We start from the raw sequence: 21475 nt of genomic DNA, 5'->3' as shown, positions 1-21475 counted from the left end.
CCCCGCGGCTTCGGCACGCCCCGAGCCCTCGCCCGCCGAACGCAGGGTACGGGCCGCTAGAGGCCGACACGGTCCCGCGAGTGAGACCTGCTGGGACCCGTAGTTGTCTGCCGCGAGGGGTGCTGGGACTTGTAGTTTTCGGTAGTGGCCAGCTAGTCCTTCCCTTCCTTCAGAGTTACACCTCTAGGGACCCAGCGTGGCTTTTCCGATGCAAAGCAGAGAAGCAGGCGACTCTCATTTTCTGGTTTGTCACTCCGACCCTCTTAAGCATTCTGTCACCAGAACATCATCAGTTAAGAGTTGGGGTAAGCCTGGCCATCATACCCTATTTGCCCCTTTCCAAGGCCTTTTGAAAACCTTTCCTCTACCTGTGGCAGAGGTACCAGACTTCCAGCCTGGCAGGAAGGGAAATGCACGTTAAAGCGTTTCTGATGCTCAATGCTAGACAGAGCTGTTTTTCCGTTTAATCCTCATGAATAGCTGACCGCCAAATCTAGCTGGAAACCGTCGGCGGAGCCGAGGTTGGTGTATTATTGGTCGGACTGGCTTAAGTAGCCTTCAGTGTGAGTTCCACGAGGGCAGGGAGTTTTTGTCTTGTGGTCTCCGCATTGCCGGGGCAGTTCCTGGCACTCAGTTTACCAACATTCGGTCCGTTCAACAGCTATTTGTTGAACACGCTCTGTAAGCTCCTGGTACAGTTGTAGGCGCTTGGGATATTCAACGAAATAGATAAACATTCCTATTCTCAACCATGGTTTATTCTACTAGAGAAAACCGAACATAATAAATATAATAAGTAACGGCATAGCATATTAGAAAGTTTTAAGTGCTGAGGAAAAAAATTAGGGTAAGGTAGATGGGGTGATACATCTTAAGAACCAAGAAAGAGGTGGGGGAATTAACCATGCAAAGACCTGAGAGAAATTATAGGAAAATGTGGATGGGGAGGCTCTAAGACAGGAGCATATGTGGACTCGGTCTGGCTGCTATGAGAGACAGTAGGAGACAATGATTGCATCAGAGAAACCAATTAGGAAATTGTTATATAATCCAATAGTAGCAGGTATCAATAAATCTGTTATGTAAGTGAACCTGGGCTGGATCTCCTCTGGCTCTAAGATATATTGGGGGGGGGGGGGAGGACAAAGGCTTACGATGTAACTTATAAAGCTATTAGCAGCCACTGCAGCACGAGTTTGATCCCCAGCCAGGGAGCTACCCACGTGGCGCAGCAGACCTCTCCTGACTCACCCACTGCTCTCCTCAGCAGTGTACTTGGTCAATCTGCCTGTTCTGTTCCCCACTCTGTCTCTGGTGAATTCTCTCACCCCTCGTGCCTCCGGTCTGTACCCCAGTTCTTGTATGCATAAATAAATAAATCTTTTAAAAAATCTTTTAAAAAAAGATATATTGGGTATATTGGGGGAACATTTGGCTTAACTTTAACTAGGCCTCTGGGCAAAGTTCTTTGGATCACTCAAGCAACTGTTTTGTAAGTATGAAATTGTTTCAAAGTAAAATTAATTTTTTTAAATTTGTTGGAAAATGATGATGCCGCAAGCATACCTTTCTTCATTTATTTAACAAATAGTTATGTAAGTAAGATAGTTAAGATGCTCATGGGGAAAACAATGAACATACGAGTGAGCAACTCATTCATTGCAAAGTAATTTGTACAAAAAAGGAAAAGGGATATAGGGAGAAAGAAAAGTGGAGTAGAAGAGACCTCATTAGCTTGTCAATATAGTGAAGGTAAAGTGTAGAGACTCCAGCACCAGAGGACTAGAACACAGGTCCAGGCTCTATTATTTACTCTGTGACTTTGACAAAGTCATTTATCCTTTCTGTGTTTTCTCAACTTATGGAGATAACAGTGCCTACCCCACATGGAGGCGATAAGAATATTACTTACCTCACAGACTCATTCTGAAGTTAACAGAGTTAAAATATGGAAAGGGCTTAAAACAATAGCATGTACAAAGTGAGTACAATGTAAGTGTAAGCCCTGAACACTGTGGGGGTAGGAAGGACCTTTCTAAAGAGGTACATCTAGGATTTAGGAGATGAGGGATCAAAGAGATAATATGCACAGAGTTTCTTGGAGAAAAAAAATCCGAATGAGGAATTGCTGTTTGACTTCTTTTTTTAACAGCCCTCTTTGGGGCCTCCCCGGTGGCGCAGCGGTTGAGCGCTGGGTTGTGAAGCTGCCCGCAGCCTCTGCACTGCAGCCTCTGCACCGCAGGTTCAATCCCCCGCTGCTCCCCAGCCACCGGAGGAGGGTCCCACATGGCGCGCAGACCTCTCCCGCGCTTCTGACTTTACCCAGTGCTTGTATAAATAAATAAATAAATAAATAGAAATTAAAAAATAAATTAAAAAAAAGCCCTCTTTGGAAAACCAGTAATTCACTTTTTTTTTTTTTTTTTAAAGATTTATTTATTTATTTATACAAGCATTGGTACAGTCAGTAGCGCGGGAAGGTGAGAGAATTCACCAGAGCCAGAGCGGGGAGCAGAGCAGGCAGAAGAACCGAAGTACACTGCTGAGGGGAGCAGCGGGCGGCAGGAGAGGTCTGCGCGCCATGTGGGACCCTCCTCTGGTGGCCGGGGAGCAGCCGGGGATCGAACCGGCGCTGCAGAGGCTGCGGGAAGCTACGGGCAGCTTCTCAACCCAGCGCTCAACCGCTGCGCCACCGGGGAGGCCCCAGTAATTCACTTTTCATCTCGAGCCTCAGTAATGAATCCTACTCAAGATACTTTCTCAAAATTGGGAAGGAAAACAAATAGGGAGATGGATATGATGTTGTTTGTGAACTATATAGTGCTTAAGAGGAAGGTGTCACCAGCATCATTGTTTGTTTGGCTGATAGTGAACAGGTAGGTAATAAGCTGATGGTGTGCCTTTCCAGTGAAAATAGCTGGGGGTCCTCATTACCAAATGATCTGGCAATAAGAAGTTCCCTCCTACAGACCTACCTCACTCACTGAATCTCAATCTTGACATCACAGCAGAGAGGAAGGAAAGCATCCCTCAGGGTGTTGGGCATGCTCTTAGGAGAGATCATAGACACATTAGGTGGTTTGGGATGGAGACAGTGTATAGAACTTGCTAAGTGGAATGTGTTCTCAGTCTTCAGTGATCTCGGCTCCTGGTTCTGTTATTTATGTGAGTTAGTCATTTTAACTTCTCTGAGCCTCAATTTCATTTTTTTTTAAGATTTTAAAAAAAGATTTATTTATTTATGCATACAAGAACTGGGGTACAGGCCAGAGGTGTGGGGGGTGAGAGGATTCACCAGAGATAGAGTGGGGAACAGAACAGGCGGATTGACTGAAGTACGCTGCTGAGGGGAACAGCGGGCGAGTCAGGAGAGGTCTGCTGTGCCATGTGGGTTGCTCCCTGGCAGGCCGGGGATCAAACTCATGCTGCAGAAGCTGCAGATAGCTTCATAGGTTGCATCTTAACCCCTTGTGCCACCAGGGAGGCCCCTTTTTAAAAGATTTTATTTTGGCTAGAAGAACTGGGGTGTAGGCCAGGGGTACAGGGGTTGAGGGGGGGTAAAGAGGAGGATGGTGGTGTGAAAGAATTCACCAGAGACAGAGTGAGGAGCAGAACAGGTGGATCCACTGAAATACACTGCTAAGGGGAGACAGGAGACAGGAGTGGTCTGCTGTGCCTAGGCCTCAATTTCCATTTAAAAAATAGATCTCAAAAGTTCCTTCTAGCACTTTCTGAGACATGATTTCTTATCTAAAAGCATAGCCCCGCAATGAAAATTGGTTGCTATTTCGCCTGCAAACCCTTCCAGTTTTTCTTGTTTATGTGCTAGTGCAGTGTGACACCTTGAAATAGACCTAGCCAAAGGATACAGGGGACATTCTGTGACTCTGAGCAGAAATCACCATCTAGATACACATGGACTTATGGCAGAGCCTACCTGGCCTTGGTTTTCTTTCGAAAAGAGAGCAAATGACGGAGCACTCCTAAACTCCTGTGGCAGACAGTTGATGGGGATTTTTCTATTTATATGAGAACTCACAAAGACTCCAGGTGTTTGAAATAGCATATTTGAGCAGTGAGGACAGCTGCAGACCTCAAAATCCATTTCATCTATAAATTCTCATTATGGTTTCAAGATTTAGCAGGTTGGCCTTTCAACTATACTATCGTATCTTCAACAGCGCTCTGTGAAGTTGGCTGTACTATTCCCCTTCTAGAGAGGAGGAAAGGGTGGCTCAAAAGGGGAAATAAACTTGTCATGTGTCAGAGTTAGATGATTACTGCTAGAGCTTGAATTTGAGCCTGAGTATGTCTGACTGTTTCTCACTATCCCATCATAACTCTGTCTTGGAGTTCCGTGGACTTCCTTAGTTATATTCTCTCTTTCCTAGAAGACAGTGATTGGCCTCAGCCCTCTTAAGTGACTGTAGATTTCTCTGATATATACACACAGGTGAAGCCATAGGTAACCTGTGGTTATGAAGGAAACCAAAAGTGATGCAGAGAAAACATCTAACTCAGGACCGGTGTCTAGAGTTCATTTACCACTCGCCATAGCATTACACTTCATAGGGACCCGCTCTGCACTTGCTGCTGGCACCTGCCCTTTACACCCACCACAACCTGCTACCAGAAATCTTACTAATTACATTTTGCAGATGGACGTCCCTCAGACTCAAGAGAAAAATAACTTCCCCAAGAATACTCTAATTTGGGGCCTCCCCGGTGGCGCAGCGGTAGAGCGCTGGGTTGCGAAGCTGCCCGCGGCCTCTGCGGCGCCGGTTCGATCCCGGGCTGCTCCCCGGCCACCGCAGGAGGGTCCCACATGGCGCGCAAACCTCTCCTGCCGCCCGCTGCTCCCCTCAGCAGTGTACTTCGGTCCTTCTGCCTGCTCTGCTCCCCGCTCTGGCTCCGGTGAATTCTCTCACCCTCCCGCGCTTCTGACTGTACCCAGTGCATGTATAAACAAAAAACAAAACAAACAAGCAAACAAATAAAACATGCCTCTATAAAAAAAAAAATACTCTAATTTGATGGATGTTTTATTCCTTGCACTTTTTTTTTTTAATAGAGGCATGTTTTTTTTTTTTTTATTTATTTGTTTGTTTGTTTTTTGTTTATACATGCACTGGGTACAGTCAGAAGCGCGGGAGGGTGAGAGAATTCACCAGAGCCAGAGCGGGGAGCAGAGCAGGCAGAAGGACCGAAGTACACTGCTGAGGGGAGCATCGGGCGGCAGGAGAGGTCTGCGCGCCATGTGGGACCCTCCTCTGGTGGCCGGGGAGCAGCCGGGGATTGAACCGGTGCCGCAAAGGCTGCGGGCAGCTTCGCAACCCAGCGTTCAACCGCTGCGCCACCGGGGAGGCCCTATTCCTTGCACTTTTTTAATGATTGTACTTAGTTCCTTATTTTTGTTTGTTTTTTCATCTCTCTAGTTATATTGTAAACCTCTGGAGGCCAGGGGCCTAGCTAGTCTCGGTCAGCATGGTCCCAGGCATCCCTGGCATAGCGACAGATGCGAATCAGGGAATGAGTCAGCTGTTTGAGGCGCCAAAGCTCAAACTAGCCTTAAGACTGTGCCTCCAGATCTCATTCCAAGGAAAGTGCCCTTAACTCTCCCTGTCACAAGCAATCCCTAACATGTCGTCGGGTACTGAAAATAGCCTAGGCCCTTTAAGGATCGCCCAGCTGCCCAAGGAACTGGGTCACCCAAGTGGACACCCAGCCCCCAGCTTTTCATCTGTGAGTCGTTTCCAAGTAGCCCTGGCTTATTTACCCCGCGGGGGAGGGAGAGCCCCAGGGACGGCTGGGCAGGTTTAGTTCCAGTAAAATGCAGAGCCTGGCTGACACCCGGGCCGGGAGGACCCTTCCCTGCCCCCTCCAAGGCCGCGCCCCGGGGGCGGGGAGCAGGGGAGCGGTTGACAGCCGCGCTTTTCCGGGGTCCGGGGGCGGGGCGAGGGCCCAAGTCCAGCCCCCATTGGGGCGGAGCCACCGCCCGGGTCCGGCCTGAGCCTCCGCAGGTAAAGCAATGCGGCCCAGGGGACTGCGGGGGTCTTCGGGCCCAGGAGCTGGCGCGATTCCGGGCAGGGGCTGCGGGGAGTGGGCCCCGGCTGGATGGAAAGCGTCGGGGAAGATCCCTGCCTCCGGCCCGGCCACACTAACCGAAGGCATTAGCCTGTGCTCTTCCGACCTTGTCTCAGGTCCCTGTCGCTGCCATGCGGGTCTGGGACTTAAGGGGGAGGTGGAGGAGACTGGCAGAGGTGGCTGCAGGATGTCCTACTCCATGCGAAGTTGACCCCCCTGAGCTCTGGGCTTTAGGGGCAGCAGTCAGTGGCTGAGGGTGCTTGTCGGGTTTCGCCATTCATCTCTCAGAAATCTCATCCATTTTCTTTCCTCACTAACCCTCACCTCTACTCTGTGTGGGGACCCTGAATCAGACTGGCCCAGCTCTTTAGAATTCCTAGAATTTAGTCTAGGAATTTTAGATAGATAGATAATTACACTCAGGGTGGTGCCTGCAGTGATGGTGGCTTAATGGGTACCTTCAGAGGACAGAGAAGGAAATAACCTGAAGGTGTAAGTGGATACCAACAAATCAGGGAAGAGTTAGTTGAGGAGGGGACATTTGAACTGGGCTTTGGAGGTTGACTAGGAGTTTGCTGGTTGACCAAAAGGAAAGGAACATTTGAAATGGGGGAAATAGCACAGGCTACAAGTTATGAAAGGACTTGCCCTGTTAGACAACAAATACTATAGCAAGAACAATTCAGTATAGCTCAAAATTTTGGACATAAGTTCCTGGAAAGAAGGTTGGATCCAGAAGACTTTGAATGCCTGTGGTGGCTAGGATTTATTTAGAGTTCAGTATTTTCTCAGCCTTTAGAATGTGTTAGTTTTGATAAATATCTTATGGACTTTGACATTTTATTTTTTTAAAGATTTATTTATTTATACAAGAACTGGAGTACAGGCCAGAGGTGTGGGTGGGTGAGAGGATTCACCAGAGACAGAGCAGGAACAGATTGGCATACTGTCTGAATCACACTGCTGAGGGGAGCAGCGGGCGAAGCCAGAGGGGTCTGCTGTGCCATGTGAATTGCTCCCTGGCCAGCTGGGGATGAAACTCCATGCTTCAGTGGCTGCAATAGCTTCATAGGTTGCATCTCAACCCCCTGCGCCACCAGGGAGGCCCCTGAAATTTTATTTTGATATATACCCCTCCTTCATGAAATCACAGACACAGAAAACTCTAGCCAAAAAACTTCTGAAACTGTGTTAAGAAAGTTGTTAAAATTGCCTCCCAAATATTTGATTATATCAAAGAGTTGGCAGTGCTTATTCAAATTAACTCATCCTTAATGTTTGGCATCCTAACAGGAGAGATTTCAAAGAGGGGGGAATATGATTTGTTCAGTGTTTTAGGCAGAAAATAATCATAAATGTCTAAAAAGTGCTTTTATTTCTTCTGCGTAGGACACCATGAAGCAGCTGCCAGTCTTGGAGCCTGGAGACAAGCCCAGGAAAGCAACATGGTCTGTAAGGAAGGATTGAGACACAGAAAAACATGAGTTTTTGTTTCATTTATAAGTAGTTTACTAACATGTTTGATCATCAATGAAAAAGGGTAGAGATGAAACTGACTGCAGTTTCTGGTAATTAGACTCAAACAGTCTGAGAAGGTCTTTGGAGGAAAGATAGTGGGGCAATAATTATCACAGAGCAGATGTTGATTTTATTAAAATCCATTTACCAGGAAGAGAAAGGCACTGACCATCTGGCACCCTCAGCTCCAATGCTGTGTCTTCCCCCAAGCTGTGGCTCATTTGTAAGATTTTCAGGGAATTGAGTTTGGAATAAACAGGCTTCACTGTTTCTTGACTGCGTGTTCAACCAACCCTTCATTTGACAACTAACACTGGCCTGGCAGAGGCAGCTGGTGTGTAGGTGCTGAGGGCACAAAGGTGAATAATCTCAGTGTCGTGGGGACTACAGACTAAACTGGTGATGGTGATGAAATGTGAGTGGTACTGAAGCAGGACACACAGAGGGATGAGGGAGAGAAGGCCATCCTTCTGTAAGACCTTGGAGGGCCTCTGCTGACTTTCCTGCCTCCGCTCTTGGTCTTCACCCAACATAAATCTGACCATGGCATTCTCCCCTCAGAAATCTTTTCTTTGGGGGGCCTCCCCGGTGGTGCAGCAGGTTGAGCGCCGTGCTGTGAAGCTGTCTGCAGCCTCTGCAGTGTGGGTTTGATTCCTGGCCAGCGAGGGAAATACCCAGATGGCGCGGCAGACCTCTCCTGTCTCACCCGTTGCTCCCCTCAGCAGTGACTTCATCCTTCTGCCTGTTCTCCTCCCTGCTCTGTCTCTGGTGAATTCTCTCACCCTCCCATGCCTCTGGCCTGTACCCCAGTTCTTGTATAAATAAATAAATCTTTAAAAAAATTATTAACTCAAGATTTATTTATTTACATATGCATAGAAGAACTGGGGTGTAGGCCAGAGGTGCAGGGGGTGAGAGGATTCACCAGAGACAGAGTGGGGAGCAGAACAGGCAGATCTACTGAAATACACTGCTGAGGGGAGCAGCGGGTGAGACAGGAGAGGTCTGCTGTGCCTGGCCTGGGCCTGGCTGTCATAGAACTCAGGCCACAATGGCTGGTGATAGCTTGATAGCCTTGAGACTTTAACCCTTGTGCCACCAGGTAGGCCCAGCAACGGAATTTTCTTCTGCAAGAAGCTTAAAGTAAATGTTTTCTGAGTCAGTGATCAGAATAATTTTTAAGAGTGGAATGATTGGGTCCTGTATTTGATTTTTCAAAGTTCTAGCTTTGGCTCTCATCAGGTCAAGCTTTTTAAGAACATTCCTGGTCAGAGGGATGTATCACTGGCTAATGTGATTGCACATAGATCTCTAGGCCCATTCACTGGGTCCTTCCTTGCACTATTATAAAACTTCATCTTAGTTCTGACAATCACCTCTCCAGGTAAAAGCTGGTTGCTCTCCTCATTTTACAAATGAGGAAACTGAGGTTGAGAAAGGTTAAGTGACTTCCAAAAGGTCACACAACTAGGAAGTGCCTGGATTGGGACGAACTTGGTCTGTCCGACCTCACCTGTGCTTGTATCTACCACCCTGTGCCTGGACATATCAGTGAACATTTCTTGGTGTCAGTTTTCCTATCTGCCAAATGAGACAGATAGTGCATCCCCACTAGGCTACTGTGAGATGGAAACAGTGGCCATATTGAAAAAGTCAGAGGTTATGTGCAAATGGAAGATACTGTTATTAATCAGCCTGCTTTGCTGGATACAAGTTAAAGTGTCTGTGTATGTGCAAGATCCTCATGCTGGTGAATATTTCATGAGGAATAGAAAGAGCACTTTGCACATTTACTTTCTGCTCAGGCCTTCTGAATGCATCCTCCTTTTGGCAGGTATATCTTGGCCCTCCCTGGAGACAGCCCCTGTGCGCGGGTTGGCCATAGCTGCTCATACTTGCCCCCAGCTGGTGATGCCAAGAGAGGGAAGGTCTTTATTGTTGGGGGAGCAGATCCAAACAGGAGCTTCTCAGATGTGCACACCATGGATCTGGGTAAGTCCAGCAGCTGCAGGGCACATGCCTGGTGGCCAGAGAGCAGGGATTTTGCTGCCCAGCCCTGACCATTCCTAAGCACACCAGTTCAGACCAGATAGCAGTTTATAAAAGAAAATGAACATCACTAAGAGATCCATGCAGTCTCAGCAGACTGCTAAACTCACCCATCAAAGCATTACCTCCTTGTTGGGCAGGAAAGAGTCCCAAGAAGTCCTGAACATCCAGTCATTCTGTCATCAGATTTTTTTTTTAAAGATTGATTTATTTATGCATACAAGAGCTGAGGTACAGGCCAGAGTTGGGGGTGAGGGGGATGAGAGGATTCACCAGAGACAAAGTAGGGAACAGAACAGGCAGATTGACCAAAGTATACTGCTGAGGGGAGCAGCGGGAGAATCAGGAGAGGTCTGCTGAGTCATGTGGGTTGCTCCCTGGATCAAACTCATGATATAGAGGCTGTGGATTGCTTCATAATGTGCTGCTTAACCCCTTGCGCCACCAGGGAAGCCCTCATCAGATATTTCTCTGGGCGACATTGATGACCTCACCTCCTCTGTCATCCACACATCCAATTAATCACACTAAATATCTCTCTTTTCATCCATGTCTGTCTATTCTCACTACTCTCAATTAGACTATTACAACAGCTCTGTTCTTGTCTCCCTGCTTGCAAGGTTGCCCCAGTGCAGTACATTTTCCACAGCTAGCCAGGGAGTAGTACCTGAAATACACACCTGACCACATCACTTCCACATTTCAGGCCTTTCCCAGGTTCATTTTTTGGCTCTCTCAAGCCCATGTTTATGACACCGAATAGCCTTCATTTCCTTGAACACATCTTGAACGCCCAGCTCTAAGTCTTTGCACATGTTGTTCCCTCTGCTTGAAAAGCTCTTCCCTTTCCTTATTGTTTGGCTACTGTTGATCTTTCAGATCCTGGGTTAAATGTTACTTCCATTAGGAAGCTTCCTTTGAAGCCTCTGGACTAGTTTCGGTGGAATTGTAAAGGAGACCCTGCTTTTGTGTCTCTGCTCCTACGTCTCCTTCCAACACTCGTCTCAATCTTCACTTCTAGCTCCCAAATACCTAGGTTTGGGGTTTCTTCCCCCTAACAATTCTGCAGCACCAGCCAGAAATGATGAAGACCAAATATATACTTCTTTTTCTTTTCTTTTTTTTTTTAAGATTTTATTTATTTATTTTTGCATAGAAGAACTGGGGCGGAGGCCACAGGTGCAGGGGGGTGGTGAGAAGATTCACCAGAGACAGAGTGGGGAGCAGAACAGACAAATACACTGAAATACACTGCTGAGGGGAGCAGCAGGAAGACCTGAGATGTCTGCTGTACCATGGGGGTAGCTCCCTCGTGGGGTTCAAACACGTGCTGCAGTGGTTGCTATCTGCATAGCTTCATAGTGCTGAGACTTAACCCCTTATGCTACCAGGGAGGCCCCCCAAATATACACTTCTTAATAGAAATCACAAAGTCATAACCACTCTCTATTTCCATAGTATCCTGTGCTTTCCCAATTTATTCCCTTTTTTTTTTTAAGATTTATTTATTTATACAAGATTGATTGGTTGATTGATTGATTGATTTATACAAGCATTGGGTACAGTCAGAAGCGCGGGAGGGTGAGAGAATTCACCAGAGCCAGAGCGGGGAGCAGAGCAGGCAGAAGGACTGAAGTACACTGCTGAGGGGAGCAGCGGGCGGCAGGAGAGGTCTGCGTGCCATGTGGGACCCTCCTCTGGTGGCCGGGGAGCAGCCGGGGATCGAACCGGCGCCGCAGAGGCTGCGGGCAGCTTCGCAACCCAGCGCTCAACCGCTGCGCCACCGGGGAGGCCCCCAATTTATTCCCTTTTATATCCCTTTCCCACATGATTGTTTCTTGACTTCTTTGCAGGAGTATAAGCTCCTTGTTAACAAGGAACTTGCTCGTCATTTTATCCCCAGCCACTACTATAGTGCCTGGCACAGAGTAGGAGCTTTATAAATATTAGATGAATGAATGACTGAGTGAATGAACAAATGAATGGTGATCACTGTGTACTATACACAATGGCAGGACAAACTAGTGATGCATTTGCAGTCTTTGTTAGTTCCATGTAACATTGCTGAACTTTTTAGAGGTCGACCACATTCCCTTGAGTGATCTGCAGTTACTTGTTTAAGTGTTTGACCCTCTTCCCTACCCTGCCCCAAATTGGTCAACCAGTATTAGAAGTAGTCAGCCCAGGGCCTCCCTGGTGGCGCATGAGTTAAGGCGCAACCTATGAAGCTATCCACAGCCACTACAGCACGAGTTTGATCCCCAGCCGGGGAGCTACCCACATGGCGCAGCAGACCTCTCCTCACTCGCCCGCTGCTCCCCTCAGCAGTGTATTTCAGTGAGTCTGCCTGTTCTGTCCCCCGCTCTGTCTCTGGTGAATCCTCTCACCACCCCCATACTTCTGGCCTGTACCCCAGTTCATGTATGCATAAATAAATAAATCTTTAAAAAAAAAAAGTTGAAGTAGGCAGCCCAGTCTAGGAACTGAGTGAAATATTTTCTAGGAACACACCGATGGAACTTAGCCACCCTGGAAGGCCTTTTGCCCCGATATGAACATGCCAGCTTCATTCCCTCCTGTACCCCGGACAGCATCTGGGTATTTGGAGGTGCCGACCAGTCAGGAAATCGAAATTGCCTGCAAGTGCTAAATCCTGGTAAGTAGCCAATGATTATTTTAATTACTTAAATAAGTAAACCTAATTCTAAATACCAAACTAAAACCTATTTGGATTGTATTGATTAATATGTCTAACTTTATCGACCTCATAGAAAAATGGGAATTTTAATTTCTGGCAGAATCTGAAAATAATGAAATTATGCTTTATTGCTCTGACATGTACAGTTATCAACTTCTTAAAAGCCAGAGCTGGAAGAGCTTCAGAGAACAGCAGTATGGAGAGGGCAACCCAGGTCCAGCAAAGAGCAGTGACTTTCCTAAAGGGACCGAGGAATCATTAACTGAGTCAGACTAGAACCTAAGTCACTAGTCGCAATTGGGGCCCCCAATGGACTCTTGGTCATGACAGGAAACATTTTTTGGTTCTCATAACTTGGGGTGGAGAGGTTGCTCATGGCATCTGGTGGATAGAGGCTGAAGATACTGCTGTGCATCCTCTAATGCGCACAAGTGTGCTGCGGACCAGCACAGCAGTAGACGAGGCCACCTCAGGGTTGAGAGAAGCGTGCAGGGTAGTCAGGTGCCCAGCCGGACCTAGGGACCATGGCGCAAGCCATTAGCCCTAAGGGTCACTGCAGGGGGAGGTGCAGCACAAGTGCTCCCACAATAAACAATTATCTGGTCTGACACGTTAAGAAATGCTGACCTAGCAGTGCTTCTCCCTGTATTTATGCATACAAGAGCTGGGGTGTAAGCCAGAGATGCAGGGGATGAGAGGATTCTCCTGAGACAGAGTGGGGAGCAGAACAGGCAGACCTACTGAAATATACTGCTGAGGGGAGTAGCAAGCGAGACAGGAGAGATCTGCTGCGCCATGCGGGTCAGCTCCCTAGCCGGGGATTGAACTCAGGCCATAACAGTGACAGTGATGAGATTTAACCCACCGACCACCAAGGGAGGCCCTTTGTAAACATTTTTAATACTTTATGGACATTTTTAATGGCTGTTTAATACTCCATTTTATGATAATACCATGATTTAGATTGTGTTCATATTTTTACCATTATAAATAACAAAGTCATGGCCATCTTTGTTCAGAAATCACTGACTATAATTCTTTCACAACTCAATCCCAGAAATAAAGACTAAGTGAAACACTGTGAACTTTTAGACTTTTGATACATGTTAACCTAGTTGTTCTCCAGAAAGGTTTTTCCAATTTATCTTCTCTCCAGCAGTGTTTAATACTGTGTTTTGCTCCTGACTGGAATTGAATTTATAATTGTTATACATGACTGATTTAGGAAAAAGAAACATTTATCTAACTGTCTAAATATGCATTTTGTTCATTGCTCATAACATGGACATTTTTCACATAAAAACCAGCTCTTGCCCAGCTACTTCCATCAGCAATATATTTATTTACACAATAGTTGTTTTTTTGTCACTTTGGGATAATAAAATTTATTCCTACATTGGTAAGTCTGGCAAATATTTAAATTAACTTAATATCCGGCACAGTTACTGCTTTATAATTGTTGTGGCTGATGTAGCTATGGCTTGGCAGATGGAAATCAGTTCTGGAAACCAAGCTTTTAAATTTTCAATGATGACAACCATTTAAATAAAATACATTGAGAATTTGGAAAGCTTCTGTCAAAGGAATTGATTTTGTACCAGATCCTTTTTCTCTCCTAGAAAGTATAATTTGATACATGCCCAAGAAATATGAAAAATGTGAGTCATTAGTTGCTTTTGTTACTAAGGCAAGTCCCTCATGTGGCTTTAGATTCCTTTGTAATTTTTTTTGTCCTAGTTTTTGGCTTGGCAGCAACACAACACAAAATCTTCTGATCCTGGAGGTTGTGAACCTTCTAAATCCCCTCAATCTAAAAGCTCTCCAAGACCTGTAGCTATAGAGACAATTACATTTTGCTTTTGATTAGCTGAGACTTATTTGGTCTCCAGGTTCAGATTTAAGTCCCATACATATTACCAGTGCTTCAGGCAGCTGTTTATATATTGACTGAAGACCTTTACAAAAGACATATAATCTCCCAGGCAAGAAATAATTCCAGGTACACTGTGGTGGAGTAACTATGAGAGTCTTGACAGATCTGAGTTCAACCCCCCTGCTCTGTGACCTGGGGGAAAGATTTGAATTTTATGAGCTTCACTTCCCTCATCTGTAAAGTGGGGCTGCTTTCCACCCACCTCCCAGGGTTAAATGAACATAGGGGGAATGGCAGAGTGCTCCCGGCAATGATTCTGCTTGGAGAAAGTACTCAATTACTGTATCTGTGTTTGTAAAATGTATGCTTCTTTCCAAAAAGAGGTAAGCTTGTGGATACAGCTACCTAGGTGGGGAAATGTTATTCTCAAGTCAGAAGAATGAAAAGAACATAGATATTGGTGTTATTAAGACAGCATTAGAATCCCAATTTAGCCATGTCCCCTTAAACAAGTGATTTAATCTGGCTTTGCTTCAATTCTCTTATCTGTAAAATGGGTGAAGTAATATTTATTTAGTACTTACTGTTGGTAGGAACTATTATTAGTACTACTGAAGCTGTAATAACATGGTCTACGTTCTCCTAGTGGCCATATATCTTGGGAAATTTGGCACATTTGGTTTCTAGCATCTAGTGGGAAGGAATTTTAACATGTTGGGCCCCTCTGCATGGGCACAGGGCAGGGTAGTCAGCAGAGTGGAAGAGGGTTCAGAAAACGTGTTTGAAGGCCTCCAAAAAACAAATTGGTTTCATTCTTAATTGTAATTGTGGTTCTTCAATCTTGGGAATATGAGTCTCTCTGGCAAATTCTACGTATTGTAGACCTGCCCCTCGAGTTTGGTAACATGAGATCCCTACCACCAAAGATCCCTGTCTGCTTTGCTGTCCCCATCGGGGTTTGGGGCTTGAAGGGTGACTCTGCCTAGCCCCAGAGTCAAGGTCAGGGGCCCCACAGCCTGCATATTTTAGGTGCCTGCCTTCTCTCTGGAACAGAAACCAGGACTTGGACCATGCCAGAGGTGACCAGCCCCCCACCATCTCCAAGAACATTCCACACATCATCAGCAGCTATTGGAAACCAGCTGTATGTCTTTGGGGGTGGAGAGAGAGGCGCCCAGCCTGTGCAAGATGTGAAACTTCATGTGTTTGATGCAAGTATGAGCTGGTGGACACCTTGGGGTTGTCATTAATTAAGTCAGGGCTGCCTGGGGCTGCAGCTTTCCCGATTTAGGGAAACAGAGATTATAGATGCTATTCTATGTCTTATTTTTGCCAGAATAAGGGTAGATCTTAGTAGTTAAAAGCATGAATTTAGAAACCACAGCACCTGAACCCAGGTCCTGATCTGATACATACTTTCTTTTTTACTATTTTATTAAGGAATCATTTTATAATACTATATATGTTTTAGGGGTATAGATTCACACTTCTTAAAAAATATGTTATTATGCCATGCCCACAATGAAAGCCCCCAAATCCTCTACTGTAGTTCATTGGACCCTGTACCTGACACATACTTTCTGTATTACCTTTTTAAAAAATATTTTATTTATTCATTTTTTGCATAGAAGAACTGGGATGTAGGCCAGCGATATAGATGGGAGGTGAGAGGATTCACCTGAGACAGAGTGGGGAGCAGAACAGGCCAATCTACTAAAGTACACTGCTGAGGGGAGCAGCAGGTGAGACAGGAAAGGTCTGCTGCAGCATATGGGTCAGTTCTCTGGCCAGGGATTGAACCCTTGCAGCAGTGGCTAGTGATAGCTTGATAGCGCTGAGACTTTAACCCCTGCACAACCAGGGAGGCCTAGGGGAAGATCTTTTTATTCAAAGCAAGGGATGGTTTCCTAATGCCTAGAAGAAGGGGCAGGCACATTAGGTAGTGAATTCTGCAGCCCTGGAAGTGTTCAGGCAGAGGCTGTACAGGCTGTGGAGGGAAAGAGACCCAGATTAGGTTAGTGAGTTGGAGTGAATAACCCTCCCCAAGATCACTTTCTGCTTGGAGGATCTCTGCTTGCTGGGAAGTGAGGTTGGGTGTATTTCTCAGCTTTGTCATCTGATGTCAGTGAATTACTTTTCTAGGCACTCTGACCTGGTCACAGCCAGAGACACTTGGAGAGCCTCCATCCCCCCGACATGGCCATGTGATGGTGGCAGTGGGGACAAAGCTCTTCATCCATGGAGGCTTGTCAGGGGACAAATTCTATGATGATCTCCACTGCATTGACATAAGTAAGTAGAGTAAAAGGCATTAGGGCTTGTCTTCTTCTTTTTTTTTTTTTTGCAATAGTTTTTTTTGTTTTTGTTTTTAAGATTTATTTATTTATTTATACAAGCACTGGGTACAGTCAGAAGCACGGGAGGGTAAGAGAATTCACCAGAGCCAGAGCCGGGAACAGAACAGGCAGAGTGATGAAATACACTGCTGAGGGGAGCAGCGGGCATGGCAGGAGAGGTCTGTTGTGCCATGTGGGACCCTCGCCGGTGGCTGGGGATCGAACCGGCGCTGCAGAGCCTGCAGGCAGCTTCACAGCCCAGCGCTCAACCGCTGCGCCACCAGGGGAGGCCCGTGGGCTTGTCTTCTTAAAATGAAATAAATAAAATGTGCTTTGATAGAATTTAGCCTTATTCTTAGTGAAGGTAGTTTGACCAACCAGCGGAATTTTTACCATGTTCTGTCAAATATGGCTTTGATAATAATGATGGAAGCAAACATTTCCTGAGTGTTTGCTCACTTCGAACAATCCTGATCCTTCATTAAAATTCACTACAGGGGGCCTCCCTTGTGGTGTAAGGGATTAAGTCTCAGCACTATGAAGCTACCAGCAGCCACTGCAGCATAAGTTCGATTCCTGGCCAGGGAGTTAACCCACATGGCACAGTAGACTTCTCTTGTTTAAATTATTATTTAAAAATAATAATAATTAAAATTCACTATATTTTGTGTTTATTTTATCATTTTAAACCCAAGTTTTTGGGGTTTTTTAAAAAGATTTATTTCTATTTATTTATGCATGCAAGAGCTGAGGTGTAGGCCAGAGGTGCAGCGGGGTAGGAGAATTCACCAGAGACAGTGGGGAGCAGAACAGGCAGATCTACTGAAATACACTGCTGAGGGGAGCAGTGGGCAAGGTAGGAGAGGTCTGCTGCACCATGTGGGTTAGCTCCCTGGCTGGCTGGGGATTGAACTCATGCTGCAGTGGCTGGCAATAGCTTGATAACTCTGTCTTTAACCCAGAATTTTTCTACTGAACACTTAAAAAAAACAGGAGGAAGCAAGTAGAAAGGGAAAGTTGAGAAGAACATGAGAATCTCCTTGAAGTGTCCACAGGGCTGATGCCCAGCAGAGTCCAGACCCATTCTTCAGGCCATGGTCCTGACTCCTTCCTTCAAACTGTGAGCTCCTATCAGGGCAGAGATTTTTGTCTCCTTGGTTCCAAAGTATATTTTCAGCACTTGGCACAGTGACTGGCATATCAAGGATGATGAGGGCATATCTGTAAATGAGTGGACAGATGAAGGAATACCATGTTCTGTGTTGCTCCAGCAAGAATTGAAACAGAAGGCACACGATCTGCTATGCAGCAGATCAGGCTGCCTGGGCAAGCCTGGTTCTCTGGCTTGGTGACATCTGACACCAGGTGACTCTGGCTGGGATTCCTGTATTGGCTAGAATTTTGACTGGATTGGGTGATTCTTCCTTCCCACTCTGAGATCTCTTGAGTTGACACATGAAAAATAACTCCAAGAGGGCCTCCCCGGTGGCGCAGCGGTAGAGCGCTGGGTTGCGAAGCTGCCCGCAGCCTCCGCAGCGCCAGTTCGATCCCCGGCTGCTCCCTGGCCGCCGGGCGAGGGTCCCACATGGCGCACAGACCTCTCCTGCCGCCCGCTGCTCCCCTCAGCAGTGTACTTCGGTCCTTCTGCCTGCTCTGCTCCCCACTCTGGCTCTGGTGAATTCTCTCACCCTCCCGCGCTTCTGACTGTACCCAGTGCTTGTATAAATAAATAAATAAAAATAAATCTTTAAAAAAAAAAAAAAAAAAAACTCCAAGAAAGTGTCCCTTGCAGGGAGTCAAATGGGGTTCTAATGTTTATTTTTAAAAAGAAAGTCCTTTTCTCGTGTGCCAAGGTAGTAGATCCTGGCTCCTCTTCTTCCTTTCCACCAAAGTAGTTCTCTAAGCCTCAAATTGAGTGACAGTCTGCCTCATTTAGATGCTCGTTTGAAAAGATGTAAATATTGGGCCTCCCTGGTGGTACAAGAGGTTAAAATGCAACCTATGATGTTGTCCGCAGCCTCTGCAGCACAAGTTCGATTCGCTGGCCAGGGAGCAACCCACAAGGCGCAGCAGACCTCTCCTGACTCGCCTGCTGCTCCCCTCAGCAGTGTATTTCTGTCAGTCTGCCTGTTCTGTTCCCCGCTCTGTCTCTGGTGAATCCTCTCACCCCCCACACCTCTGGCCTGTACCCAAGCTCTTGTACGCATAAATAAATAAATCTTTAAAAAAAAGAAAGAAAGAAAAGATGTAAATATTCCTGCACAAGTAGGTTGAGAGCATTTGTGGAGGTTGGGATAAGAACACAGGTTTTGGAGTCAGACCTGAGTATGGTTCTGGCACTGTCACTTGCTAGCTGTGGGATCTCTGACAAATCTTTTTTTTTTTTTTTTTTTTTTTTGTTTATACATGCGCTGGGTACAGTCAGAAGCGCGGGAGGGTGAGAGAATTTACCAGAGCCAGAGTGGGGAGCAGAGCAGGCAGAGGGACTGAAGTACACTGCTGAGGGGAGCAGCGGGTGGCAGGAGAGGTCTGCGCACCATGTGGGATCCTCCTCCGGTGGCCGGGGAGCAGCCGGGGATCGAACCGGCGCCGCAGAGGCCGCAGGCAGCTTCGCAACCCAGCGCTCAACCGCTGCGCCACCGGGGAGGCCCATCTCTGACAAATCTTTTACTCTTTCCTCTAGTCCTGTTTCCTCCTCTGTAAGAAAAAAGGGGGGGTAGGCAGGATAGCAATTTCATAGCACTGTTACAAGAATTAAGTGATTGAGGTATTTAAAGGGTCAAGCCAGTGTTCACAAAATTGCTTTCTAAAGAACTGTGCTTATTTTATTTTATTTTTAAGATTTATTTATTTTTATACAAGAGCTAGGGTACAGGCCAGAGGCGTGGGAGGGTGAGAGGATTCACTAGAGACAGAGCAGGGAGCAGAACAGGCAAACGACAGAAATACACTGCTGAGGGGAGCAGCAGGTGAGACAGGAGAGGTCTGCACCACCATGTGGGATTTTCACTGGCCAGGATTGAACCTGCACTGCCAAGGCTGCAGACAGCTTCACAGCACGGCGCTCAACCCGCTGCTCCACTGGGGAGGCCCTAAAGGACTGTGTTTAAAACATGTGCACAAGTGCACACACATGAACACAATTCTTGGAACCTCATCACTTGACTCCAAAATAGTTAATGTTGTTGGTCACCATGAGGGCATCACATTTCTCTGTGTACTCCAAAGACCACCTGCACCAGAATCACTGGGATGTTGGTTGAAAATAGAGGTTACTGAGCACCTCCCTCCCTGGACCACCCCATATAATTTTGTTTCACACAGTGAACTCTCACAGCTCTTAGTAAATGCCAATCAGTGATTGGTTTGCAAATTGCTGGAGTCTGATAGGTAAGTGTGAAACCACAGTTTCGACCATGTTTTGCCTTATTTGTTCTTTCTCTTGGCAGGTGACATGAAGTGGCAGCAGCTAAGTCCCACTGGGGCAGCTCCCACAGGCTGTGCTGCCCACTCAGCTGTGGCTGTGGGAAAACACATGTATGTCTTCGGAGGGATGACACCCACAGGTGCGCTGGACACAATGTACCAGTATCACATAGGTGAGCAGGTGCCCCCTGGAGGTTTTAAATAAAAGGGTGAACCCATTCTTTGAAAAGTATGGCACTTTAACTGACTGGTCCGGAGAGGTCAAAAATCCAAAGAAATAAACTAAAAATAAGAAAAAACAAATCCAAAGAAATAAAAACTTGTAGAGAAATGACATTATCTAAGCCATAATATGGTCACTAGGTTCCCACCCCCCCTATTTATTTCCTGTTTTTGTTAGGGCTCAGCTGATACAGCAAATCACTGATCATTTCTAGAAATCCCTTAACTCTGTACGTGTGTCTTCCCTAACACAGAAAAGCAGCATTGGACCCTGCTTAAATTTGAAACCTTTCTACCTGCTGGACGATTGGACCATTCTATGTGTATCATTCCGTGGCCAGTGATGTCTCCTGAGAAAGAAGATTCAGATTCTGTCACTCTGAATTGTGGTGCTGACAAAGGGAATTCTGCGGCTGAAGGAATGTGCCCAAGTGGTGACTCACTGGAGGAAAGTCATACTGACACACTGCTCTGTTTTGTGTTTGGTGGGATGAATACAGAGGGGGAAATCTATGATGATTGTATTGTGACCGTAGTTGACTAATAAAAGCCATGTTTTTATTAATTCTGAATGTCAGTTACCTTCAGAAAAGTTGCATGAAACCTTAGCTGTTTTATAATCTCCAACTTTTTCCCTGCACTACATACCTCCCTTGCTCTAATTAGGTAAGGTGAAGAAATGAATAGCCCAGTGCAGAAACCTCTGTTATGAAGGGTTTTACCAGTAACATAACCCAGGTAGGTATGATTGGTTAAGACTACTCACAAAAATGTTACAGAATTGCAATGGCTACTCAGCTGTAGAAATCAGAGTGGACACTTAGAGGTTGACAGATCCTTTTAATATTCAGTAGCTGTTCCTGAGAGGTACAGGCCATTAGCACTTGGTAATGAGCTGTTGGAGACAAGAAATGAGCCTGACCCTGACTTTCCCACTGCCCGCATTAACAAGTGTTACAATTTATATTGAAGTTGGCCTGAAAACTGCCTGTATTACTCTCCAGTCCTGCCCAGAGGCTTTGGGGACAGTGAAGCAAAGATGAGTCTCAATATAAGTGTGTGGGACCAGGTCCCAGTTTTGCCATATTTAGCAAATTAACCTTAAAAAAAAAAAAAATTATGCATCCAAGAACTGGGGTATAGGTTAGAGGTGAGGGGGGGTGGTGGTGAGAGGATTCACTAGAGACAGTGGGGAGCAGTACAGGCGAATTGGCTGAAATTCACTGCTGAAGGAAACAGCGGGGGAGACTTGTCTGCTGTCACATGGGT

At 46.2% G+C, this 21475-nt stretch overlaps 1 protein-coding gene across 3 annotated transcripts; it reads left to right on the top strand.

Moving 5' to 3' along the window:
* Nucleotides 1–5952: 5952 nt before the first annotated feature.
* On the top strand, nt 5953–20750 carry RABEPK (Rab9 effector protein with kelch motifs; the record flags this gene model as incomplete). 3 transcript variants are annotated; one of them, XM_084238451.1, is made up of 8 exons in its annotated part: nt 5953–6020; nt 7474–7532; nt 9437–9594; nt 12155–12307; nt 15276–15437; nt 16365–16514; nt 20008–20157; nt 20461–20750. In XM_084238451.1, the coding sequence occupies 7 exons, from the start codon at nt 7480–7482 to the stop codon at nt 20748–20750; spliced, it is 1116 nt and encodes a 371-aa protein (XP_084094577.1). The 3 variants fall into 3 exon arrangements, with proteins under 3 accessions (XP_084094577.1, XP_084094575.1, XP_084094576.1); XM_084238449.1 differs by lacking the exon at nt 5953–6020 and having other exon boundaries at nt 7480–7532; nt 20008–20165; nt 20469–20750; XM_084238450.1 differs by lacking the exons at nt 5953–6020; nt 12155–12307 and having other exon boundaries at nt 7480–7532; nt 20008–20165; nt 20469–20750.
* Nucleotides 20751–21475: the final 725 nt, after the last annotated feature.

Source organism: Talpa europaea, assembly GCF_964194135.1.
Source record: "Talpa europaea genome assembly, chromosome: 7".
Lineage (NCBI taxonomy): Eukaryota > Metazoa > Chordata > Mammalia > Eulipotyphla > Talpidae > Talpa > Talpa europaea.
This window is presented reverse-complemented; position numbering and strand designations above follow the sequence as displayed.